This window comes from Lepus europaeus, chromosome 1 (assembly GCF_033115175.1).
Source record: "Lepus europaeus isolate LE1 chromosome 1, mLepTim1.pri, whole genome shotgun sequence".
Classification (NCBI taxonomy): Eukaryota; Metazoa; Chordata; class Mammalia; order Lagomorpha; family Leporidae; genus Lepus; species Lepus europaeus.
In genome coordinates, this window is record NC_084827.1 from 163813535 (window position 1) to 163838851 (window position 25317).

Consider the following 25317-nt stretch of genomic DNA (forward strand, 5'->3'; position numbering starts at 1 on the left):
CTCTGAGCAGCACTGATGTTAAGGGCTGTATGTGGCCCTCTGCTGTCCTGGACACTCGCCGTGGTGGCTGCAGCTATACCCGGCTTACAGAACAGCTGGGGACACTGGAAATGGAGGCAGGGCCTCCATGGTGGCTTGTTCAGGACTGGTGAGGATCTGTGCCGCCCCTCTCCCTGGCAGGCGCTGTGAGTGCAACAGGGCTGCATACCGAGGTGTGTTTGGCCATGGGGCCAATGAAAAGTAGGTGGAGTGTCAGGGCTCCTTGACCTGTGTTCTTGGCTACGAGGATATGGGAGGCAGAGGACACTGTCCTGACTCAAAGGGCCCAATTCTGCCCACTCTGGAGCCTGAGCCTCCCGTTTCTCCCAGGGCTCCAGGACTTGGGCTTCCTTGGCAACTGGATGCCTCCCCAGGGTGCTGTCCCCTCAGTCACCACCAGGGGTCGCTGAGCTACCCTACCTTCCCACATTAATCATGGCTCAGCACTGTCTGCCTGAGCTTGGAGCCTGGAGGTGACCCTGGAGCCAGGACTCCAGGCTGCAAGGAGGGGAGAGGGGAGTGGGGTGCCCACCTCCAGGGCCAGGCCTGTGGCCTCAGCATTAGCTGGAGGCCAGGCTTCCAGCCCCAAGTGCCAAGCTGCCTCCCTGCCGCCCCTACCTCCAGACAGGCGGACTGAATGGGGGCCCCTCCTTTGCCTGGCCCTCGCCCGTCCTTCCTCACTGGCAATGCTGGGAAACACAGGTCATAGCTTGGGAATGCAGCCCTGGGCGGGGGTGAGGGGACAGGAGCTGGGAGAGGGACATGTGACCCTGTTCAACAACCCCCTCCTCGCTCGCTCTGTTTCCAAGCCCCTGCCCTAACTCAGGTACAGAAGGGTGCTGGTTGTGAGGGGTCGCCTAGAGGGAGCAGCCCCTGCTGTCCTCTCTGTTGGCCCTGGTGGGTGGGGCTGATGGTGAGGGCAGGCAGCCGGCAGGTGCTTTGGCAGGGCCTGTGGGAGGGTTGGGTGCAGGCCTCGTGCCTTGGGGCGATTGCTGGGGCAGACCTGCCTTGGCAGGCGTGGGGAGGCAGAGGTGGGGTTCTTGGGCCCCTCAGGTTAAGGGGGCATCCCTGGAAGGAAAGGCCAAGTTCTGACTGCTCTCTGCTTCTCGAAGAAGTAGAGGTGAAGCGGTGAAGCGGGGGTGGCCCGCTCTGTGGGACTTCCGGCAGGCTGGCCTGTTCCCGAGCTGGGGATGGTGATAGTTGGGCTGGGGCAAGGGGCGGCTGGGGAGCTGCTGGCCACACGGGCTCCATGCGTGGGTCAGGGAGAGCGTCTCACGCTGCCGCGAGTGTCCCCTTTCCCCCAACTCTGTCTTCCTCTACGGACAGAGGCCCCCACACCCAGAGTGCAGGCACCAGTGGAGGGCTCTGCTCCTGTCAGGGTGCAGAAGCTGTGAGGAGAGGAAAGGCAGATCTGGGACCCGGTATGGTGGCTAAATTCAGCCGGGCTCTGCCCCTCCCCTCTCCTCCCCCTCCACTCCAGGCCCGGCTTCCTGTGGTCTCCCAGGCACCACCTTCCCAGCCGCCAGCCTGCCTGCCTGCCTGCCTGCCACTCAGCCCCTCGCTGGCCACCCCTCCCCCTCCCTCGGGCTCCCGGTGCAGGGGGGCCTCCGCTGGGTCAGCCCAGTGAGTAGGGCTGGGCTGGCCGGGTTCTCACTCCCTGGGGAGCCAAGGTGGGTGGGCAGTGGGGCAGACAGCAGGAGAGCCTGGGCCCGGGCCGAGCCTTCAGGAAGGTGCGGGCTGGGGTCCGTGTGCAGAGAGTCTCGGGGTGAGTTGGGGTGCAGCCCTGCTGGGGACTTGGGGTGGGGGAGCCAGGAGGAGGGGCCGGGGGCTGCGGCAGATTCATGTCTGTATTTGGCAGTCGGATAGGAGCCAGCTCAGCAAGGCTGGGCCCCTGGCCAGTTGCGAGGGAGGGCGTCAGGGCCCTGGGGACACCCCTCGCCCGGACCAGGAGCAGCAGCCGCTCATGCCCCCTCCTCTTCCCCAAGCTGAGCGGCCCTTTTAGGGCTCCAACACGGCTGCCCTGGCCCCTGAGAGTTTCAGGGTCCCTGCTCTCGGGCAGGGGCCAGCAGGTGCCTCGGGGTTTCTGGGCAGAACGCTGAGAAGAGAGGGGGAAGGGCGGGCTGGCCATGCCGCTTCATTGGCCCTGGGCTGAGGTCAGGATGGGGCCTGTTCCTGTGCGCCAGGCCCAGCTCATGCAAGAAACGGGTGTCTCGGCTCTGCCGCTCCGGGGTCCCAGAGCTGTGCAGTGTCTGCTTTGGGAGCTTGCGGCCGGTGGTTCAGGCTCCCGCTGCACCAGGCGTGCGGTCCCTGCTCCAGTGGGATTCCGCCACTCTCACTCTCACGAGGCCCGGGAGCTGCCCTCTGCTGCCATTCCCTAGGGTGCCCCTCCCAGGCACCGGCAGGGTCTGAATGGACAAGAGTCTGTGGCAAGGACACACCACCCCGCGAGCCCACGGGAGAACAGGAAGTGAGGTCAGGGAGGCCGCCCGCAGGAGCCACCTCTGGTCCTGGGCTCTGGGTGCCGTTCCCCCCCACCTCTCTCAGTCCCCCTGCCCCCCTCCTGCCCGGCATCTCTCTGTCTCCCCTCCAGGTGGGTCCTCATCCCCTTTCAGCAGCCCCATCACCTCCGATGAGGAGTACCTGAGCCCCCCGGAGGAGTTCCCAGAGCCTGGAGAGACCTGGCCCCGCACCCCCACCATGAAGCTCAGTCCCAGCCAGAACCGCCGTGCTTCCGACAGCGGCTGCAAGGCACCCCCCACCTTCAAGGTCAGAGCCCTGGGGCAGCACCCCCACCCGCCCCCCACGTGAGCCCCCTTGGTTCTGTTCTTGCCCACCAACCCTCTTAGTACAGAACCAGCCTCAGACACCTTTGTCCCTGCACCCCAGCCCCAGGATCCCAGGCTGTGCCCTGACACTTTGGGGGTCCCTCTTCAGGTCTCACTCATGGACCAGTCAGTGCGAGAAGGCCAGGATGTCGTCATGAGCATCCGCGTGCAGGGGGAGCCCAAGCCGGTGGTGTCCTGGTGAGTCACAGCCAGACGGGCCCTGGGATGCCTGGGCCTGGGCCTGGTGGAAGGTGGGGACCACAGATCCCCTGCCCCTTGCCCTGAGGCTCCCCGGGGTGCTAAAATGGCCTCAGAAGCGTGAGTCTCTGCTGCGGTGCCTCGCCCGTTCCCAGGGGCCTGGAATGTCCATTGATCTGCCTGTGGATCCTTTTTCTTGGTCCGGGTTCTGTTTTTCATGTTTAATTGTTTGTCTGGTCCCCACTGTGATTTTTGGTACCTTTGTAAGTTTGCTCACATCCCTTTTGGGAAGTGGCAAAGCTGTCTGCCTGCGAGAAATGAAAACAAGACGGGGAAATTCAAGAACTGTCGTGGCTGAATAGGACAGCTCTCCTCCCGGAAGGGAGAGAGCTGGGTGCAGGCCTTGGGACCCAGGGCTGCCCGGGGTCCAAGGGGCAGATTTAGGGAATGGGTGGGCCTTGTGGGGCCAGAGAGGCCTATGTGACCCTGCAGCTCCACCCTGGGCCCTCTGCAGGCTGAGAAACCGGCAGCCCGTGCGCCCCGACCAGCGGCGCTTCGCGGAGGAGGCCGAGGGCGGGCTGTGCCGGCTGCGGATCCTGGCTGCCGAGCGGGGCGATGCTGGCTTCTACACCTGCAAAGCCGTCAATGAGTACGGTGCCCGGCAGTGCGAAGCCCGCCTGGAGGTCCGAGGTGAGTACCCACCCGCTCCATGAGCCCCTCACCCGGCCCCGGCCCCTCCCTGCCCTGCCGACAGCTCCCCAGCACCTCGGTGACAGGATGTCACAGCCAGAGTCCGGCTGCTTTTATTGTAGTTGAATAAACCGAGGCCCAGAGAGGGGAAGCGACTTGCCCTAGGCCACACAGCAAGTCGTTCTGTGCTCAGAACACATCTTCCTTCCCGGTGTTCAATCGCCAGGCGTCAGGTGACATCAGCCAGAGAGGCTGCTTCCTGCTGCTGGCCAGCCTGTCCCCACGCTCTTCCAAGCGTGTGTTGCCCTGCCTGGGCCCCTCCCTACACCTTCTCCACCCCTCTCTCTCGCCCACCCACCCATCCCATTGCTGTGCAGAAGCTGTTGTGGGGAGAGTCTGGTGGCTGGACCCGTTCGGAGGGACCTTTGGGGTGACTTGGGCATAGAGCATCGCAGAGACCCCAGGGGTGGCAGACGAGTCCTGACATGTGGAAGGGGTGCACCCCCAGAGTTGGAGGGCTCTCAGGCAGTGGGGTTGGCAGGACCTAGCGGAGCTGCCCCCGTGAGGGCTGATGGGGTTGCCCCTGAGGGCTGGCTGTTTGCAGGGCCTCCCACCTCGCTCTTTCCTATGATGGGGCGGCCAGGAGCCTCTCCTCTGTTCCCCACGCCACCACCATTATAAGCCTCAGTCCCAGCCCATGCAGGCCTGGCAGAGGCCAGCTCTGGGAACTTTCTAGGTCTCCCTAGCACCGGCTGGCACCTGGACCCCTAGTGGTCATGGTCCCCCTGCTGAGCCTACAGGCCTCAGTCTCTCTCCTGTGCCTCCTATGCCTACGTTTGCCCCTTGGTCTCTAACCCCTTCAGTCCCATCCCTAGTCGTCTCCTTCTCCTCCAGGGCCTGCTAGGCCTCGCTTCTCTGTGTTAACCCGTGTCTCAGTGCTTCTTTCTTGGGGATTCCTCCCGGCAGCCCCCAGGCTTTGGGGTGCTCCTGATGCCTGTGAAGTCCTCTCCCCTGGTTGCCCAGGAACTTCAGGGACTGGCTTCTGGCTAGCTGCAGGCCCTCCCAGCCTGGAGCCCGACCCTGGGGGAGCTGGAAGAGGCAGTGCTGCCCTGGTGGGTTTAGCGACAGCTCTCCAAGCAGAAGGGCCCTAGCCAGGTCTGTGCGTGTGCGTGCGTGTGCGTGCGTGTACGTGTGCTGCACTAACCTGCCGCTTGCTGACTGAGGTTTTTGTCTGTACACAGGCGAGTGAGCTCAGGGGGCCGCCTGCGCTCCCCCTGCTGCCCTCCGAGCCGCGCCCCTGGCTCAGGCACTTCTTGGACCTGTGTTTCACTGCCTCCTGCCCACAGACCCAGCCGGCCTGCTGGCCCGGACCCATCCCAGCCTCCCCACCCCCCACCCCCAACCCATGGCAGCACCCTGGGAGAGCCCACAGGCCCCTGTGGACCCTCCTCCCCCGGTGGACATGTGGCTGTGCAGGCCGGGAGGCCCCAAGATGGACTGGGTGCTTGGAAGGGGCAGCCACGAGGGGTCTCTCCCTGCACGGGGGAGCGCCGAGAGAGCGCATGTGCTGCTGCTGCTGCCGCTGCTGCTGCGGGCCACCGTCTGTCCATCCGTTTGTCTGTCTGTGTGTCTGTGACAGTCAGGGAGCGTGCCTCTGAGCTGGGGCAGGGAGAGACAGAGTGGGAGAGGACAGGGCCTGGCATCTGCGGGATGGAGGGGCCCAGAGGGGCACGGGCTATGGCCCAGGGGCTCGCAGGATGCTAAGCATTCCAGAAATGGCTTTCAAATGGCACAACACTTTCTATTCCACGAGAGGCCAAAAACCAGAGGCCCCAGCATGAGCCGTGGCCCTGGCAGGTTTAGGGCCCAGTTCTGGGGATTCCTGCACTCACGGCCAGGGCCAAGGGTGCTGTGTCTCCCTAGAGTGAGGGAGTTAGCCAGGCTTGGCACAGGTGCAGGGGGCTGCTGTGGTGGGGGTGGAGGCATTTGGAAACACCTATTTCTTAGCACAAATAAAGTCCAGTTTGTACCCAGCTGGTGTGCTGTGTTTTTCTTTCCGCCGCCGTCTCTGCCAGCCCAGGACCCTTGCCTTGTCTCTTTTCCCAGTTCCCTCTCACCTGTTGTGAGTTCACCCTCCTAGGCCCGGCATGGGCTACCATCTCAAGGCCAAGTTGAGGAGCTCCCTGCCATCCTGGCCGGGTGGGTGGGCTTTCCCTGTATCCAGAGGAACAAAATGCATCTCTCTCTCTGTGTCTGTCTCTCTGTGTGTGCGTGTGTGTGTCTCCCTCGCCCTGTGTGTCTCTGCTCCTCGCGTGCCCCACCCCGTGGCTGCCTTCCCCCCCAGCACACCCTGAAAGCCGGTCCCTGGCCGTGCTGGCCCCCCTGCAGGACGTGGACGTGGGGGCCGGCGAGATGGCGCTGTTTGAGTGCCTGGTGGCAGGTCCCACCGACGTCGAGGTGGACTGGCTGTGCCGTGGCCGCCTGCTGCAGCCTGCGCTCCTCAAATGCAAGATGCATTTCGACGGCCGCAAATGCAAGCTGCTGCTCACCTCTGTGCATGAGGACGACAGCGGCGTGTACACCTGCAAACTCAGCACGGCCAAAGGTAACTCCTCGCCCGGGGGCCGAGGGCCACTGCGGGGTGCAAGAACTGGAGGGAGGAGCTGGAGGAACACGAACTGACTGCAGAGTAAAATGCCCGGAGATGGGGCTGCGTCTCTGGGGAAAGCACGGTGGGTGGGACGTGGTACAGGGCTCCTGCCTCAGTACCGTGAGCATTTAGACTGGTGCCCGGCTCCCAGACAGTGCTGTTCTGTGTTAGCCGATCTTAGAAGGGGTCAAGTCCGCCAAGGGTGGCCAACAAAGCTGGACTTGGCTTCCCATTCTACAAGCCACCAACCCCTTGACTTTGGATATGTCACTGCCTCTCTCTGAGCTCCAGACTGTTCATCGGGCAAAAGGGCATCAAACTGACGCCTACCGCATTGGGGGGCTTGGTAGGACGAATGAGATGATGGGTGAGGAACGAAGCACCACGTCCGGTGAAGGGTGGCACCCGGTAAATGCCAGCCATTGTCCTTATTAGTGATACCTCTGGCCCTGTCCCAGCCTTGTGCAATGAGTAGAGATGGTGGCACCTGCCTGGGTGATAAGCACAGAATGTGGCCTGAGTGGGTGGAGCTTAGTGAGCAGGAAGAAGTGTCAGGCTGGCATGAGCAATGGTTGCCCCCCCCAGGGAGAGTCTACTGGTGGAAAAGGGGGGCCGAGGTACAACTACTCAGGTCTGGAGCCGGTGTGGGCATGACCCAGGCTCAGAGGAGAGTTCCAAAAGGGAAGCAAGAGGGAGAGGGTCTTGGCTTCCAGGACCTGCAGAGCTGGGCAGGGGGAGGTGGTGGCGATGGTGGTGGGGAGAGCTGGGCTGAGCCCTCGACCCTATTATAGTCTCGAGCCCACGATGACCCTGCGATGTCCATCCCAAAGCCTGGGTGGGGCTCTGCCCAGGCTCCTGCTCCCTGCCTGCCTGGGTTGGGGTGCCCTGGGCCTCTGCGGCTTTCCCTACCCCAGCGCTGCGCCTTTCCCGCAGATGAGCTGACCTGCAGCGCCCGGCTGAGCGTGCGGCCCTCCCTGGCTCCCCTGTTCACGCGGCAGCTGGAGGACGTGGAGGTGCTCGAGGGCCGCGCCGCCCGCTTTGACTGCAAGGTCAGCGGCACCCCACCCCCCACCGTGGCCTGGACTCATTTTGGTAAGGCTGCCTGCAGGGCAGAGGCTGAGACTTGGCGGGGGTGGGGCCTTGGGGGGTTGGGGGCACACACGGAGGGTGGGCCGTTGCATTGGCTGCCCCTCCACCCTGCAGGCCGCCCCGTGGAGGAGAGCGAGAACGTGCGGCTGCGGCAGGATGGAGGCCTGCACTCCCTGCACATCGCCCACGTGGGCAGTGAGGACGAGGGGCTGTATGCAGTCAGTGCCACCAACACCCACGGCCAGGCCCACAGCTCAGCCCAGCTCTACGTGGAGGAGCCTCGGACAGCCGCCTCAGGCCCCAGGTACTGCCTGCAGCCCCCCGGGGGGCGGCCAGGGAGCAGCCTCGGAGCCGTCCCTGGGCCTCTGGGCAGCTGTGCGGTTCTTGCAGCTCGAAGCTGGAGAAGATGCCGTCCATCCCGGAGGAGCCGGAGCAGGGCGAGCTGGAGCGGCTGTCCATCCCCGACTTCCTGCGGCCGCTGCAGGACCTGGAGGTGGGGCTGGCCAAGGAGGCCGTCCTGGAGTGCCAGGTGACCGGCCTGCCCTACCCCACCATCAGCTGGTTCCACAACGGCCACCGCATCCAGAGCGGCGACGACCGGCGCATGACGCAGTGTACGTGTCCGGGAAGCTCCCTTGGGGGTCCCCTGCAGCCCCCTCACTCGTAGTGCCTTCCTGATGCCAGGGCCTCCCTTCTGTAGCCTGGTCATGGCTGGGACCCCCGGAGCAGGGAGCCCTGGGTCGGGCATGCATCACAGCCTGCCTCCCCAGCCCACACGGCACTCCTGGGCTGGTTCCCTCCGTGGTGGCCCTGTTAGCACTTAGGACACGCAGGCAGACAGCCAGCCTCAGGCCAGCAGGGGGACTGGGAGCAGGTTACAGAAGTCCCCTGGGCCCCTGTGTCCTCTTGTGCACTTGGGTTGTTGTGTGTTACATCCGTGCATCCACGCAGAGTGCCTGGAGCGGTTGGCACGAGTTTAACCGCCGCTGCGGCTGCTGTCGCATCAGCGTGTTGATAAAGCAGTGAGAAGGCTGGGGTGGCAGTGTCTGGCAGGGAAGGCGTACTCCGGCCGGGGTTGTGAAGGAGAAGGCGCCAGAGGACATGGAGAGAGCCTCTCAGGGTCGCATCCTCTTAGCCCGGGGGGTTTCTCACGGAAGCATCCCCAGGCTATGTTGGAAGGAGTCTGCTCTCGTGGGAGGGGAGGGGCGCCTCCCAGGAGATGATACCCACACTGCGACTGCTGCAGCAGGACCAAAAGTCACCTTTATTAAGTGCTCTCAGGGCGCCACGCCTTGAGTACCGGAGGCCTGCTCTGGGCCGTCTTAGACTTGCTGCAGGCCTGAAGGGCAGGCACTGTGGGCCCTGTTTACAGATGGGGAGACTGAGGCCGAGAGAGGCCCAGGGACTGACCCAAAGGCAAACGAGGTCCGTCGGAGTCTGGCGCCCAGCTCCTGACCAGGATGCTGCCTGCCACCACCCCTGCCAGGTTCTCCCACCCCACCGCCGGTGCTCCCGTACAGCCCTGACCCTTGCCCCCCCGTCCTCCAGCAGCTGGTGCTGCTCAGCTGCGCTCGCTCTTCTCTGGGGGCCTGGCCCGTGTCTGTCTCTGCGGCGTCTGGAGTCGCTGGCAGCTCGTGGTTTCTCTGCCTTATAGACAGAGTCAGCAGAGATAAGTGAGTGAGTGACTGCTCTGTGCGGAGATAACCCCACGAGAAGGGAGAGGTGTCTGGGGACAGCCTGATGCGAAGAAGGAAGACAGTGTGGAGTCAGGGACAGCCTCCTTGTCATTGAGGGAGCAGGCTTTGTAAGGAAAGAGCTTTGGAATGCGATGGGACCAAGTTCCAGCCTGGCTTCATTATTTATTAGCTGTGTGACCTTGGACGAGTCCATTAATGTCCCTGACCTCACTGGTAATACCGAGGTAATTTTGGAGGGTTGTTCAAAGGATGAGGAGACGAGGGAAAGCACGTCAAGTACCTGGTGTGGGCTGGGCCAGAGCGGACACTGTGATTTATGGCAGGAGGTATCTGCTCCTTACTGCCTGCGAGCTTCCGCTTCTGGGCCTGCTGGACAGAGGCAGCTGTAGGCCAAGTCTCCATGCAAGTTAAGAGGAAGGACCCCCAGGACAGGTGGAGCCTGGTGCCCAGCCATGGATGGAGTCAGGAAGGGTGGAGAGGACCCCGGGGCAAAGCAAGGGGAGGTTTCACAGGGCTGCCTTCGCTGGAACTGGGTAAGCCTTAGGAGGGGAACATTCCAGAAGGGAGGAGTTTCATGAACAGAGACCCAGAGATGGAACTCAGGCAGCTGGGTCAGGGACCTGATGGCTTGGCTGGGTCAGGCTGGGGAGGGACAGCAGCAGGTGTGACAAAGGGACCTGGGCTGCAGCTATGGCTGCCCTGCTTTCTCAAGGCTCCGCAGGAGACTGGGATGGAGATGAGGGGCCTCGGGGAAGTGTCTTAGGGACAAAGCCTTATCAGAACTCTAGGCAGAGACTGTGAGCCCAGACCATGGCCCAGTGTGGGAGGAAGATGCTAAGTTGCTGGGCCTGGTATGCTGGAAGCCAGGCAAGAGGGCCAGGGCAGCTGCCTGGCCCCGGAGCTTGCTCCAGGGAGCATACATCTTTTGCTGCCTGTCCTGCCCTTTCCCCTTCGCCTCCTCCTGGCTGAAGGTGTGGTGAGGGGGTCAGGCTGGGGTGACACAGGCCTTCCCCTCAAAGTATCCTCCTAGCTCAGCCCCAGTGTCACTGTCATCGCTTCCCCCGTCCCCCCCAGACAGGGACGTGCATCGCTTGGTGTTCCCGGCCGTGGGGCCACAGCATGCCGGAGTCTACAAGAGCGTCATCTCCAACAAGCTGGGCAAAGCTGCCTGCTATGCCCACCTGTACGTCACAGGTGAGGTGGGCACCTGCCTGGGTAGCTGTGTCCACAGCCTGCCTGCAGTCCTGCTCGGGGGCTGGGCAAGGGAGGGGCCTCCACCCCTCCGCCCCTGTGTCTGAGCCCGCGGCCACCAGCCCCTGCCCCAAAGCCTGGTGACCCTGCGGAGCTGTGAGGCTCTGAAGGACCCACGGGCCTCCGACCTGTGCCTTTCAGATGTGGTTCCAGGCCCCCCCGATGGTGCCCCGCAGGTGGTGGCTGTGACCGGGAGGATGGTCACGCTCATGTGGAACCCGCCCAGGAGTCTGGACATGGCCATCGGTGGGTCAGGGCCATGCGGGGCTTTGGTGGGGACAGGGTGTGGCCACGACTGGCTCAGGGAGTGGCTCCAAGGGAGCTGAGCCCCAATAGCATGTGGTGGGGGGTGGGAGTGGATGGAACTAAGGGGGTATGGCCAGGAATAGTTGTGCCACCTTCTGCTTGGTAGAGGAGGCCCTCGCCTTGGAGCAGGAGAGGAGACACAGGCACCTCCCTGTCTCAGAGGGACTGGGTGCCGCTCTTGTAATCCCCCACCTTCCCTTGTCCAGAATCTTCCTCTGCTGTGCCTCAGGCAGCAAGGAACTGCAAAACACGAGGTCTGGCTCCCCGCAGCCGGTAACCGGTCCCTCACTGGCTCTGAGGGTGGCCAGGCAGTGACTGGCCCAGAGCAGGTGGGGAGGCAGAGCGCAACAGGAGAAGCTGTTAGGCCTGCAGAGCAGACCAGGGAGTCCCAGGGTCCCCAGCCAGCTGGATGTGGCTGGTGGGGTGGGGGTGGGGTGCCATCCCAGCACATCAGCCTCTAGCGGCTGCCTCCCCCCCCCAGACCCAGACTCCCTGATGTACACCGTGCAGCACCAGGTGCTGGGCACCGACCAGTGGACAGTGCTGGCCACAGGCCTGCGGGAGCCAGGGTGGGCGGCCACGGGGCTGCGGAAAGGGGTCCAGCACATCTTCAGGGTCCTCAGCATAGCTGGCAAGAGCAGCAGCAAGCCCTCACCGCCCTCGGAGCCCGTGCAGTTACTGGAGCGAGGTGAGCCTGGGCGCTCCCTGGGGGTGGCAGTGGGGGGTGCTGGGCCGGAGCCCTGTAAGGCTGCAGGGCTGGTCTGGACTTGGTAACTGAGGAGGAGCTGTGTGGCTGGGAGGGACCCCGGCCCCGCAGGGTGCTCCCTTCTTGCTTTGAAAGCAGCAGGGCACTGGGGGCCGCCGAAGCTGGGGGATTCAGACAAGCTGGGCTCCAGCTCTCTTGCCTCTGCCGCTTCCTGGCTGTGCTGCCCGGACAAACTGCTAACCCACCCTGAGCCCCAGCTTCCTCACCGGTTAAAGGGAGCTCAGGCGGTGGTTGGAGGTGTTGAAGGAGCAGCAGGTGCCGCGGGGCTGCTGTGAACCCCGGCACACAGCCTGAGTTCTCCTCTTCCCAGGCCCGCCCCTGGAGGAGGCCCCCGCTGTGCTGGACAGACCAGACGTTGTGTATGTGGTAGAGGGACAGCCTGCCAGTGTCACTGTCACCTTCAACCGTGTGGAGGCCCAGGTCGTCTGGAGGAGGTAGGGCCCTTGCCCCCAGTGTGTGACAGCCCGGCCTCGCTGGGCCTCTTTGCAAGGGTGGCCTCCCTGTCGTGTGTCCCCAGCTGCCGAGGGGCCCTCCTGGAGGCCCGGGCAGGGGTGTACGAGCTGACCCAGCCGGATGATGACCAGTACTGTCTTCGGATCTGCCGGGTGAGCCGCCGGGACCTGGGGCCCCTCACCTGCACTGCCCGCAACCGCCACGGCACGCAGGCCTGCTCGGTCACCCTGGAGCTGGCAGGTGAGTGACACTGGGCCACCTTCTCAGTTCTGCCTCTGAGGACCACGGTTCTTCCCCTCCCACCTCTAGCTGCACACACCCACTGCCACTGCTGGGAATCCAATCCCGTGTTCTCCCTCTCAGCCTGCCCCTCCAGGGCTATAGCAGTACCACTAGCAGTAACGATGCTAATGAGATGCTTATCGAGCACCTAGTGTATGCCAGGCTCAGCATAAATCACCTTCAGTGTTCACATCACTGTTGTGAGATGGGGTCGGTTATTATCCCCATTTTACAGATGAGGAAAGTGAGGCTCAAAGAGCCAAGTAAGCAGCCTAGGTCATACAGCCTAACAAGTGCAGGAGCTGGGCTCAACTCTGGATGTCCGACTCCAAAGCCAGCGCGTGCTGCTAGCACAACAGGAAGGAGCCTTTCAAATGTGGCCAGCAGAGGAGCAGTGAGTTATTTAGAAATTGTAAAAGCCCATGAGAGCGTCGAATCACCAGACTCTGGGCTTGGAGATCCTGGCCGCCCTTCTGAGGGAGCCGCTTTGCACAGCCACCCTCCCCCACAAGCCTTTGTGACTAAGACCCCTCTTTGGAAACTCTCCTATAGCCACGTGGCTCTCCAGGCAGCAGGCAGCAGGTAGTAATTGTTTTGTTTTCCTGTTTGCTAATTAACTCTAGACACATGTAGCTGCCACTCAGAACTTCAGATCCACATGAGCCGAGCAGCGGTTACCTACTGAGTTGATCCAAGTCCAATGAAAAGCAAGAAAAAGGGACATTTTAGTTAGCATGGGCAATCTTACAGGCAAATGGGCATTTCTGGCACTCAAAACAAAATCATTGATGTTCACGCCCCTGAAGCCTTTCGGAGCTTTGAGTTTCACAGACCCTAGAGAATGGGGAGGAGAGGGACCAGGGGAGGCGGTGGGGTGAGGGAGGAAGCCGTGGTGGGGGGTGGGATCCTCTGGGCCCCTGCTGTCCCTTCTATGAGTCTTCCTTCTTGCCCACCCTCTGCCCCTACCCCTGTCACTTCCTACTGAGCCACCAGCTCATTCTTGGACAGTGTCACCTGCAGGACTCTTTTCTGTCCAGCTACAGGAGGAGCCCGGGGACCTTGGGAGGCCCTGGCCCCAGTAGCCCTGCAGCCTCGCTGTCTGGGACAGTACTTAAGGAGGCTGTATTCCAGCCAGCCAGAGCTAAAATGAGCCTGGAGCTTGTATGGACACCGCCTCCCACCAGGCCCTGCGTTCTGATCTCTCCCAGCGGGACAAGTCAGTGGCAGTGCCTTGCACCTCCACATTTGCCCCACTCTCACCTTGGCCTCCGCTGCTGTCTGCTGCAAAGCGAATGGAGGATGGGGAAATAAATAGGTGGTGGTCTGATCGCAGCCACACCCCTGCTCCCCTGAAAGCCGAGATCCTCAAATGTGCTTGGGAGGGAGACACCTAGCAGCCATCAGCTCCTTAGCAAGGCCGGAGCAATGCATATCTCTCCAGCGTGAGATGCATTTTTCTCCATGGTACCAGGAAATAATGACGTGTGCAGAGAAAACAGGCACAGCCACTTGTGGGAGAACCAAGTCAAGAGTCAGTTTCTAGATTGTTTTGTTGAGAGAGAAAGAGCGAGCGAGAGATCTTCCATCCACTGTTTCACTCTCCAAATGGCCACAATGAAGCCAGCAGCTTCTTCTGGGTCTCCCACATGGGTGACAGGGGCCCAAGGACTTGGACCATGCTCTGCTGCTTTTCCCAGGCCATTAGCAGGGAGTTGGATCTGAAGTGGAGCAGCCGGGACTCGAACCGGCACCCATATGGTGGCTTAACCTTCTACGCCACAGTGCCAGCCTTTTCCTCCCCCATCAAATATTTAAATAAGATTCCGAGAAAATCCAGAATCCGGGCCGTTCAGGAACTTGATTTTGGGTCATAGACTGAGCAGCCTGCAGCAGCCACGAAGTGGTCGAATAGGGGAAGCAAGGGAGTGGGATTGTGAGTGGGGCAATCACCCACAGGGGGCAGCCTCGAGCCGCTCGGCGCAGGCTGATTAATGCAGGCAGGGAATCGGCTCAGAATGGCCAGTCCTGATTTTTCAAGAGAGGCAGGAAATCCAGATTTCTTTTGTGTGTGGAAATCTCCTAATTTCAAAGCTGGCAAGCGAACAATGAGGGTCAAACAGAGCAAGCCTGCACCTCGCGACAGTTTCTCTGCAATTTGGAGAACATCACGTTGGGATTACAAGGAGGGCGCGTGGTCCAGGCGAGGAACTGCGTCCCGAGGGGGCGGGCGGGGGGCTCAGCTTGCTCTGCCTGAGCTGCTGCTGATGAGGAGTTTGGAGAGGGGCTGAGGAGGCGGGCCCTGGGGACAATGACAAATCGCTGTGTGTTGCAGAGGCGCCTCGGTTTGAGTCCATCATGGAGGACGTGGAGGTGGGGGCCGGGGAGACGGCCCGCTTTGCCGTGGTGGTCGAGGGGAAACCCCTGCCGGACATCATGTGGTACAAGGTCAGAGGGTGACCTTGCAGGCTGTGGAGGGGAGTCCTAGCCTGGGGCTGCCTGGGAGCCTGGGAGCCCACGCAGCAGGAGGAAGCAGGGACCAGGGGCCAGTTGAAGTATGCAGGGCTGCCCCGAGGAAATGAGAGGAGGAGCTGAGCTGGGTCCTGGTGGGGGGAGGGGGGGTGGGGAAGAGGGTGGGGCCTGGCAGAGAGGCTATGGGCCTGCACTGGAAATGTGGCTGGCTCCCACCTGGCGGAGGCAAGGCCAGGCCTGGGCTGCAGCTGACACCCGGCTCTGCAGGACGAGGTGCTGCTGGCCGAGAGCAACCATGTGAGCTTTGTGTACGAGGAGAATGAGTGCTCCCTGGTGGTGCTCAGCACGGGGGCCCAGGACGGGGGTGTGTACACCTGCACGGCCCGGAACCTGGCAGGCGAAGTCTCCTGCAAAGCAGAGCTGACCGTGCAGTCAGGTGGGCTGGGTTCCGGGCCCTTCCCAGAGACGTGATGGGAGCCCCCACCCTGTTAGGGAGCACCCGGCCTTTCCCTCTGCCCGCCCAGTATCCCTGCCATGGGCCCCAACATTCGCCCCTCCCCCGCTCCCTCCTCAGGCCCTGTCCCTTTCTTACCTTCCACCTAACACCAGGCTGTCTCCCCCCCAGCTCAGCCAGCCATGGAGGTCGAGGGGGTCGGGGAAGACGAGGAGCACCGGGGGCGGAGACTCAGCGACTTCTATGACATCCACCAGGAGATCGGCAGGTGTGGGGGCCTGGGCAGGGAGCTGCTGCTGTCGGGGTCCCCAGGACTAGGCGGGAGGGGGTGTGTGGAGGCCCACGGCTGAGCCCCGCCCCCTCCCTGTGCCACCAGGGGCGCCTTCTCCTACCTGCGTCGCGTGGTGGAGCGCAGCTCTGGCCTGGAGTTTGCTGCCAAGTTCATCCCCAGCCAGGCCAAACCCAAGGCGTCAGCCCGGCGCGAGGCCCGGCTGCTGGCTCGGCTCCAGCACGACTGTGTCCTCTACTTCCATGAGGCCTTCGAGAGGCGCCGGGGACTGGTCATTGTCACCGAGCTGTATCCTGGGACAGGCTGGGGAGCAGAGGGGGTGGTGGTGCCATGTCTGAGTGTCAGATCCCTTTAACAGCCAATCGGCAACCTGCCTTACAGTTTACAAGATGGTCCTGTTGACAGGAGAGGTCAGTCTGGAAACTTCCGAGAAAACCAACATTTATTAGTGTCAACTCACATAGCATTGAATGCGTGCCTGGCAGTCTTCTAGGAGTTTGACAGAAACCTATTTCAACCTCACCCAACACAATCCTGCTGCAATCTGGAGAGGGAACGTTAGCCCCTTTTTACAGTTGAGGGCACCTAGGCTCAGAGAGGTTTAGTGACTTGCCCAAGACCCACAGCCAGGGAGAACGCACCAGGGCTATCCCTCGGTGAACCCCTGTGCCCGGGGGAGGGTAGAGGCACCGGCAGGGGAAGGAGAGCCCTGTCCCGAGCTGGAGCCTGTCCTGAGCCCTGGGGTGGGCCAGGCGCTCGGCACTGTCACCGTTCTCCTTGATCCTGGACGCAGCTGCACAGAGGAGCTGCTGGAGCGAATGGCCAGGAAGCCCACCGTGTGTGAGTCTGAGGTGAGGGCAGTGGGTGGCAGGGGCCAGGCTGGGCACCAGCCTTCACCCACCAGGGCTCTGAGAACCGACAGGTGGGTCCCGGCCATGCCATCTGTGCCACCAGGAAGCCAGGGTGGTGGCGGGGAGCATTGTGAGAGCAGCAGAGAGCCTGAGGCCAGACCCCAACTCCTGGGGACGTGTGCCGTCGCCTCCACATCACAGCACACCCCCAACTCTTCCTCTCATCAACATTCCCCAAACGGTTCTCCTGGGAGGAGCCCCACTCAGACTCCACTCAGCGCACGGCACTCCTGCCATGGAGGGCTGTACAAGTTGTGTCCTGCACACTTCCATAATAATAGACATGGCTCCTGCCTGCAACTCGCTATGCCCAGCCTGTGCAGCCGGACGTGTCCACAGTAGCCTGCATCCTTGCAATCCCGAGCCTGTGTCTCAAACTCTTCCACGAGGCTTCTGAAGGCCAGTCCTGGACACGGCCTGACCTCTCACCCCAGCCCTGGTGAGGAGCGAACGTGGTACCGCACCCCATCCCCAAGGACTCTGGGCACCCTGTCTCTACAGATCCGGGCCTATATGCGGCAGGTGCTGGAGGGAATTTGCTACCTGCACCAGAGCCACGTGCTGCACCTGGATGTCAAGGTGAGGTGGGGAGCTGAGGGCAGGCCCATGGTGGAGCCAGGAAGGGGCCTGTCACCCCCTTTACTCAGCTCCCACACCTCGCCTTGGGTCTTGCAGCCTGAGAACCTGCTGGTGTGGGACGGGGCCGAGGGGGAAGAGCAGGTGCGCATCTGTGACTTCGGGAACGCCCAGGAGCTGACTCCAGGGGAGCCCCAGTACTGCCACTACGGCACACCTGAGTTCGTGGCACCCGAGATCGTCAACCAGAGCCCAGTGTCTGGAGTCACAGACATCTGGTAACGCTGGCGTGCTGGGCCTGCACTGGGCGGGGAACTCAGGCAGAGAGGAGCCGTCCTGAGCCTGGGTTCCTTCTCTTGACAGTTGGCTGGGGGCAGCCCTCACAGGGTCTCCTGCCCCTCATCAACCAGGGCTGGCCCTGTCACTCGGACCCAGGGCTCCCTCTCTGCAGCCACCACGCCTCCAGTGAGGCCAGCATGGGCTTCTCTGGGCTTCCTGTGCCAGCCCTGCCATGACCCCTAAAACCCTTGACTTCTCCGGGCTCGTGTGGACCCTGGAGCATAAGGTCCTCCGTGCAGGAGAGAGGGAGGCACTCCTGGGTCGGTTGCACTGTTTGCCACTCTGGGGCCCATTGTCCAGACTAGCTTGGCAGGGAGCTGTTCACTTCCAGCAGGAGGTGCGCCGTCCTCTCACCCACCCACTCTCCTTTCCCCACAGGCCCGTGGGCGTTGTTGCCTTCCTCTGGTAAGGACCCCTGCAGGCCCACCCCTGACACGTGCAGGGCCCGCAGCCCACCCCTCCTCTTCCACACCCCCACGCTCCTTCCTGCACTGCAGGGGCTTCCTGTGCGTGAATGCAGATGCCCAGGGTTTGCATGTCCACGCTGTGTCCCCCACCATGCCCCTTCACCAGAGGCAGGCCCAGTGCCTGGGGAGAGGCCAGCACAGGCTCCGTGCCGCTCTGTCCAGAGCACCCAGAGGCCTGGGCTGGGAGCAGGACAGGCAGGAGTCAGGAAGCCTTGGCTTTTTGCCCAGATTCGCCCAGTCTCTGCTGTCCTGGGCCTGGCCCTGTGCCCCCGCTGGCATCCCCCGTGGTCTCTGCTTCAGTCCCAGGGCTCTGCCCGCCTCTCACAATGGCCCTGTCCACGCCCCGCAGCCTGACCGGCATCTCCCCATTTGTGGGGGAGAACGATCGCACGACCCTCATGAACATCCGGAACTACAACGTGGCCTTCGAGGAGAACACGTTCCTGAGCCTGAGCCGGGAGGCCCGGGCCTTCCTAATCAAAGTGCTGGTGCAGGACCGGCTGTGAGTGCGAGCCCCACCCCTACCTGCGGAGGTCCCCAGGCCCTCCTGTCTGCTCCTTCCAAGCCTCTGCCCTCAGACATGCACACCCCTAACTTCCTTAGAGGCCCCATTTTCTCAAACATTGGTTGAATGAGTGAATGATAAATTGCTTCTTACTCCTCATCCCTTTACAGGCGACCTACCGCGGAGGAGACCCTGGAGCATCCCTGGTTCAAAGTGAGTCTAGCCCATTTTTTGAGTACCTACTGTGTGCAGTAACCAGCATGAGCATTTTATAGGTGGAGATCTAGCAGCTGTACAAGAGCTTTGCCAAAGACAGTATTGTTATCCCCAGTTTGTTGATCAAGAAACTAAGGCTCAAATCGGGATCAAATCAGGGCATAGTGGACTCCAAGGCACGGGCCTGGACCTCCATCCTGGGGGTCTTCACTGGGGGTCTCCCTGGTGCTGGACACCAGCCTGGTCTTCTGTGTTTGTGTCCTGGCCTTGTCCCACACATGGTGGTGGGTGGGTGGGTGGCCTGGCTGGTTCAGCCCCTCTCTTAGGAGCCCCATGTGGGCAGGGTTCTCACTGGGCACCTCAGGGCCCAGGCCAGGGGTGAGGTGTGCGATGGTCAGCAAACCAGTCCAGAATGAGCATCTGTGTAAACTGCCCATGGACCATTGTGCTGGGCCAGCGGCACGCTGAGCTCATGCTGGGATCAGTCCTTGCAGTGAGGGGCCCGCCCCTGCCCCCACTGCAGCCAGCACAAGGTCCAGGAGCCTGGACAGGTGGCTGAGGGCAGCATGTATCTTGGTTCGGGCCACCGAAGTCCAGACATTTGCGGTGCTGGCCCCGCATGGAGGAGCTCGCTGGGGGAGCTGACAGCACAGACTCCCTGGGCAGCTGGTACACTTGGAGCCCTGGTGTCAGCTCTCCTGGGGGTCAGCGTGTGTATATGCTGGCTGAGGGGACTGCCAGCCGCCCAGGCCCAGTGCGGCTCTGTCCACTGTGTCCCCTGGACTTTGTCCCTCCATCACCAAGCCTCGAGGGTCTGGGTGACAGTTGTCCCTCTTTCCCCGGGGATGCAGACCCAGGCAAAGGGCGCAGAGGTGAGCACGGATCACCTGAAGCTCTTCCTGTCCCGCCGGCGGTGGCAGGTGAGTTGGGCCCCCACCTTGCCCCTGTCCTTTCCACCTTCTCCCTCTGGCCACGCCCTTCCTAGCTCACGCCCTTGCCACCTGCCTGCTCCTCCATCTCCCTGCTTGTTATCGTCTGAGTTCCCAGCTTCCCCCGGGAGGTCTGACCCTCTGCCAGCCTTAGGCCTTCTTCCCTGACCTCTGGGCTGGGCCTGAGTGGGCCGACCCCAGGTGGACATCCCTCCAGTCTGACTCTAGTACCCTGTCTCCAGCGCTCACAGATCAGCTACAAGTGCCACCTGGTGCTGCGCCCCATCTCCGAGCTGCTGCGGGCGCCCCCGGAGCGGGTGTGGGTGGCCATGCCTCGCAGGCCACTCCCCAGCGGGGGTCTCTCATCTTCCTCGGACTCCGAAGAGGAGGAGCTGGAAGAACTGCCCTCCGTGCCACGCCCCCTGCAGCCGGAGTTTTCGGGTTCCCGGGTGTCCCTCACCGACATTCCTACCGAGGATGAGGCCCTGGGGACCCCAGAGGCTGGGGCTACGGCCACCCCCATGGACTGGCAAGAGCAAGGAAGGGCTCCCGCTCCTGACGAGGAGGTCTCCAGCCCTCAGGCCCTCCCCTCCCCAGGCCTCGAGCCCCCGGCTGGGACCAGCCCCAGGCGAGGAGAGCTCCGCAGGGGCAGCTCTGCCGAGAGCGCCCTGCCCCGAGCCGGGCCGCGGGAGCCGGGCCGGGGCCTGCACAAGGCGGCGTCTGTGGAGCTGCCGCAGCGCCGCAGCCCCAGCCCGGGGGCCACCCGCCTGGCCCGGGCAGGCCTGGGGGAGGGTGAGTACGCCCAGAGGCTGCAGGCTCTGCGCCAGCGGCTGCTGCGCGGAGGTCCCGAGGGCGGCAAGGTCAGCGGCCTCAGGGGCCCCCTGCTGGAGAGCCTGGGGGGCCGTGCCCGGGACCCCCGAATGGCGCGAGCCGCCTCCAGCGAAGCAGCGCCCCAGCACCAGCCCCCGCCCGAGACCCGGGGCCTGCAAAAGAGCAGTAGCTTCTCACAGGGGGAGGCGGAGCCCCGGGGTCGGCACCGCCGCGCGGGGGCGCCGCTCGAAATCCCCGTGGCCAGGCTCGGGGCCCGCAGGCTGCAGGAGTCCCCCTCCCTGTCTGCCCTCAGCGAGGCGCAGCCATCCAGCCCGGTGCGGCCCAGCACCCCTAAATCTGGCGCCCCCAAGCCTGCAGAGCCTTCTGCCACCGAGCCCAGTGATGCGCCCCAGCCCTCAGCACCCCAGCCTGCCCAGAGGGCCCCAGAGCCCAGGCCCGAAGCAGTCAGGGTCTCCAAGCCCTCGCAGCCCCCCGTGGCCCTGCAAACCCCAGCGCTGCCCCTCACGCCGTATGCCCAGATCATGCAGTCGCTCCAGCTGTCCGGCCACGCTCAGGGCGCCCCGCAGGGCCCTGCCGCGCCTCCTGCCGAGCCCAAGCCCCACGAGGCCGTGTTCGCCAGGGTGGCCTCCCCGCCCCCGGCAGCCCTCGAGAAGCGCGTGCCTTCAGCCGGGGCTCCCTCGGCGCTCATCGAGAAAGCGCCGGTCCCCACGGTGCCGCCCAGACCAGGCAGCAGCCTCAGCGGGAGCATCGAGAACGTAGAATCAGAGGCCGTGTTCGAGGCCAAGTTCAAGCGCAGCCGCGAGTCGCCCCTGTCGCGGGGGCTGCGGCTGCTGAGCCGCTCGCGCTCGGAGGAGCGCGGCCCCTTCCGCGGGGGCGAGGAGGAAGACGGCATATACCGGCCCAGCCCAGCGGGCACCCCGCTGGAGCTGGTGCGACGGCCCGAGCGCTCGCGCTCCGTGCAGGACCTCAGGGCTGTCGGGGAGCCTGGCCTCGTGCGCCGCCTCTCGCTGTCTCTGTCCCAGCGGCTGCGGCGGACCCCGCCCGCGCAGCGCCACCCGGCCTGGGAGGCGCGCGGCGGGGACGGGGAGAGCTCGGAGGGCGGCAGCTCGGCGCGGGGCTCCCCGGTGCTGGCGGTGCGCAGGAGGCTCAGCTCCACGCTGGAGCGGCTGTCCAGCCGGTTGCAGCGCAGCGGCAGCAGCGAGGACTCGGGCGGCGCGTCTGGCCGCAGCACGCCGCTCTTCGGACGGCTGCGTAGGGCCACGTCCGAGAGCGAGAGTCTGCGGCGCCTCGGGCTCCCGCACAACCAGCTGGCTGCTCAGGCCGGGGCCGCCACTCCCTCGGCAGAGTCTCTGGGCTCGGAGGCCAGCGCCACGTCGGGCTCCTCAGGTGAGGAGTGGCAGGCAGGTGCAGAGTTGAAGCCGGTGCGGTGCCCTGGAGGGAGCTTCTGGGAAGTGGTGGGGGCTGGGGACACCCACCAGCAAGCGGCTGCAGTGGGGTTGGAGGCCCCGAGGGTGGGGTTGGCAGGGTCGAGGCTGTGCTGGGGATGCTGAGGGCTGCCGAGAGCTGGGAGCTGGCTGGGCAAGTGCTTATGGGCCCGGGTCTTCGCAGCTCCAGGCGAAAGCCGCAGCAGGCGCCGCTGGGGTCTCTCGCGGCTGCGGAAGGACAAGGGTTTATCCCAGCCAAACCTGACTGCCAGCGTCCAGGAGGACTTGGGTCACCCGTACGTGCGTAGTGAGTCAGGTAAGAGGCCTGCTGCTGGGGCAGGGCGGGGGTGTTTGGGAGCTGCTGCTGGGCGGGACCCCCACCACCACCAGGCAGTCATGGCTGAGCACCGAGCGGAGCGGCTGCCTCCGTGGAGCCTGGAAGGAGCCTAGAGTCAGGAAAAATAGCACAGCAAATAAGCACCGCCCAGTCGCAGCCTCCTTCAGTTCTGCAGCCTAGCTTAGGACCCCTTCTCATCATGGTCCCTATCTTCTTCCAGGCGAGGAAACAGGCTGAGTGCTGTGATGCACAGTAGCTTGCCTAGCCTCGGAGCTAGGAAGCAGAGCAGCCGGGGTTGGGATGCATGGCCCATGGCAGCCCAGTGCCAGGGTGGCTTCGGGGCACCACACTTAGGCCTGTCTTTGTCTGGCCTCATCTCTTGCGGGAAAACCCTGGATGGTTAGTGTGACGACACAATTTTGAAAGCGCTCAGGCTAGGGCTCCCCACCCCCTTCAGGTGTGTGAGTGCTTGCGTGTACACCCCAAGATATTCACTTTCTCTCCCAGCCTAGAGAACCGGTCTGGACTGTGCCCTCAGTTCTCCATTTCCCTACAGTGCTGAACACCTGCCGCCACTCCCAGGCTCCCCTTGTCCCAGCAGAGGGAGACACACCAGCACCAAAAATCAGCCTGCAGGGCTCTTTGCTGGGCTGGGAGCAGGGGGGTGCCTTGGTCTGTTTCTTTCCCAAGCGTTCCGGGGCCACCCAGCCCCCCCACACACACACCTGAAACGGCCTCCATGCAAAGGCTTTGAGGGGCAGGCGAGGAGCCGGCCACCCAGCCAGGCTGCAGGCTGGATCTGCAGAAGCCACCAGCCCATCCTCCCGGGTCTCCTGGGGGCTCCAGCCTTGCCCAGCTGGCCTTCAGGGCATGGTGGCCGGCCCTGACCAGGACCTTGGGAGCTGGAGGGAGGGGAGGCCAGCTGATAGGGTGAGCGGGGAGAGCAGCCAGCAGAGAGAGGCCTGGGGACAGCTGATCCCTTCCCACCTGGGGCCTCCCTCCCGGCTCTGTTTTGCTTGTGCAGCTGATTTCCTGCCAAGACAGCAGTGACTCCTGACCTCCTCCTTGCCCGCTGTCCCACGTCCGCTTTACCAGCTAGAGACAGCCCTGGAGGAGCAGGGCTGAAGCTGACGGAGCTGGCCTGGCCCACCTTTCACCTCTCCTCCCGGCTCCCCTCCACGCCCCCCTACCCAGAATCGCACTTGGTCTGAAGGCAGCTGCTGGTGAAAATATGCTCATGCCATACTGTGGGGGCTTCAGCATGTGACCCCACCTGGGAGAGCAGTCGGGCACAGTGGGAAGTCGGGGGGACACGTTGCCTCCTCTCCTGGATGGCTCACCCCCACTTCCACTCATCCTGGTTCTTCAGACAGGCATAGCTGGGCCTCTCAGGGTCTCTTGGGTGAAAATCACCCCCACGCCAACCGCCATCCCAAGAGGCCAAGTTCATATTGGGATTTTCCTAAAGCGTCATTCTCAGGGTCAAAGCTCCAACCCCCGTGGCACTAAGGAGCCCCATCCTCAGCCCTGCCAGAGGCGAAGTCCCCAGCCAGCTCTGGAGACCGCGTCTCTGCTTCCCTGAACAGCCTTTTCCTCTGAGGCCTCTCTGCAGGACATGTCAAGGACATAATAACAACATCAATAAACACTAATACTTAGGAGCACTTCTTGTATGTCAGATGCATGCTAAGCACATCACAGCCCTCCGAGTTCTGCTAGCAGCCCTCTGAGCTTGGGGTTATTATTGTCGTTCTCAGTGTGCAGAAATGGAGCCGCTGACCGAGTAAATGATAAGGTCTTGCAGGGTCTGTCCCTTGCCCCGCACCCCCACCCCCCCGCCAGAGGTCTGGCCACTAAGTGTGAGGAAGGTCTGGGAGCCTCTGCACAGATCCTGGGTGAGAAGAGGGGCAGGGAGGCTGACGCTCATCTGGGGTTCACCCACGGTGTGCCTGGACTTCAGATCCTTCGAGAGCAGTCAGGACTCGAACTGGCTCCCGTATGGGATGCAGGCACTGCAGACGGAGGCTTAACCCACTATGCCCCAGCACCGGCCCCCAGATCCTTTGAGACTGAATGCTGTGACTGCGCGTCCTCTGTCCGAGCCCATCTCAGCTCAAGCCGCCCGCTCTTTTGTCCTGGTCCTCACCCCTTGCCCTGGGGCACCCCAGAGCAGGTAGACATTGCAGGGTCCTCACCATTCTTGGCATGCCGTATGGCTAACTATTTTATGTAAGAAAGGTTTATAGACTGCTTACTGCTCTGCCCTAAATGGTTTACAAGCAAAGGAGCGAGTTACCAAGCATCTTGGCTAGTGCAAGGGAAAGAAAGTTCTGCACAGAGCAAGGGCCTGAGGAAAGTGATGCTGGCTCCAGAGAAAACTCGCTGAGGACTGAGGCTCGGCGTGGGGTTCCATGTTCGTTCTGCTTCCTGCTAGCTGTGCAGTGCTCATGTACCTCCTCCCTCCCCGGGAGGGGTCAGTGAGCCAGGGTCCCTGCAGACAGGTGGCAGTCTTTGCTCTCCCTCCAGACTTCCCCCCAGTCTTCCACATCAAACTCAAGGACCAGGTGCTGCTGGAGGGAGAGGCAGCCACCCTGCTCTGCCTGCCCGCGGCCTGCCCTGCACCCCGCATCTCCTGGATGAAAGGTAAGGAGGTCACAGAGAAGGGGCTGGGAGAGACCAGGGCCTGGCTGAACGTGGCTGAGGGATGCTGGGGTGGAGGGCCAGTGGGAGTGCCTAGACAAGCACCCCTCACTCAGCAGCCCCTCTGGCTCCTGCTCGCCCACAGACAAGCAGTCCCTGCACTCGGAGCCCTCAGTGGTCATCGTGTCCTGCAAAGATGGGCGGCAGCTGTTAAGCATCCCCCGAGCGGGCAAGCGCCATGCCGGCCTCTACGAGTGCTCAGCCACCAACATCTTAGGCAGCATCACCAGCTCCTGCACCGTCGCCGTGGCCCGTGAGCCTGGGGCAGGGTCTCGGGCTGGGGGAGGGGACGGGAAAATGGTGGGGCCCAGGGTGATGGGCCCTCTGCTGGGGTTGGGGGCTCTCTGGGACTATAGCCCTCTCGCTGCCAGGTGTCCCAGGGAAGCTGGCTCCTCCAGAGGTGCCCCAGACCTACCAGGACACGGCACTGGTGCTATGGAAGCCGGGAGACAGCCGGGCCCCTTGCACGTACACATTGGAGCGGCGGGTGGATGGTAAGGGACAGGATGGGGTGGCGGGTGGCAGAGAGAGGAGCTTGGGGAGGCGAGTGCCCTCTCTGGGCAGAAGTCTCCTCCTGCAGCTTTCCTCAGTGGTCCTGGGGGCTTGGGGCTCATCCGCTCCCCA

The 25317-nt window shown here is 63.2% G+C and overlaps 1 protein-coding gene across 10 annotated transcripts in view; it reads left to right on the plus strand.

Annotated features, from left to right (window-relative positions):
* The window catches only part of SPEG (striated muscle enriched protein kinase), a 54002-nt gene that overhangs the window by 24188 nt on the left and 4497 nt on the right, over positions 1 to 25317 (plus strand). For 5 of the 10 annotated variants that reach the window (XM_062192554.1, XM_062192486.1, XM_062192495.1 and 2 more), the window contains 28 exons: positions 2630 to 2805; positions 2974 to 3062; positions 3577 to 3752; positions 6097 to 6357; positions 7336 to 7494; positions 7606 to 7795; positions 7882 to 8105; positions 10263 to 10382; positions 10581 to 10685; positions 11227 to 11433; positions 11822 to 11945; positions 12029 to 12204; positions 14579 to 14691; positions 14983 to 15151; positions 15341 to 15437; positions 15546 to 15746; positions 16252 to 16309; positions 16871 to 16948; positions 17045 to 17223; positions 17663 to 17689; positions 18101 to 18253; positions 18427 to 18469; positions 19324 to 19392; positions 19644 to 21618; positions 21841 to 21972; positions 24520 to 24636; positions 24779 to 24946; positions 25065 to 25187. In XM_062192554.1, the coding sequence (XP_062048538.1) occupies positions 2630 to 2805; positions 2974 to 3062; positions 3577 to 3752; positions 6097 to 6357; positions 7336 to 7494; positions 7606 to 7795; positions 7882 to 8105; positions 10263 to 10382; positions 10581 to 10685; positions 11227 to 11433; positions 11822 to 11945; positions 12029 to 12204; positions 14579 to 14691; positions 14983 to 15151; positions 15341 to 15437; positions 15546 to 15746; positions 16252 to 16309; positions 16871 to 16948; positions 17045 to 17223; positions 17663 to 17689; positions 18101 to 18253; positions 18427 to 18469; positions 19324 to 19392; positions 19644 to 21618; positions 21841 to 21972; positions 24520 to 24636; positions 24779 to 24946; positions 25065 to 25187 (5709 nt within the window). Of the gene's footprint in view, positions 1 to 2629; positions 2806 to 2973; positions 3063 to 3576; positions 3753 to 3874; positions 5874 to 6096; positions 6358 to 7335; positions 7495 to 7605; positions 7796 to 7881; positions 8106 to 10262; positions 10383 to 10580; positions 10686 to 11226; positions 11434 to 11821; positions 11946 to 12028; positions 12205 to 14578; positions 14692 to 14982; positions 15152 to 15340; positions 15438 to 15545; positions 15747 to 16251; positions 16310 to 16870; positions 16949 to 17044; positions 17224 to 17662; positions 17690 to 18100; positions 18254 to 18426; positions 18470 to 19323; positions 19393 to 19643; positions 21619 to 21840; positions 21973 to 24519; positions 24637 to 24778; positions 24947 to 25064; positions 25188 to 25317 lie in introns of those variants that run through there. The other 5 variants (XM_062192513.1, XR_009865969.1, XM_062192522.1 and 2 more) reach the window with 5 other exon arrangements.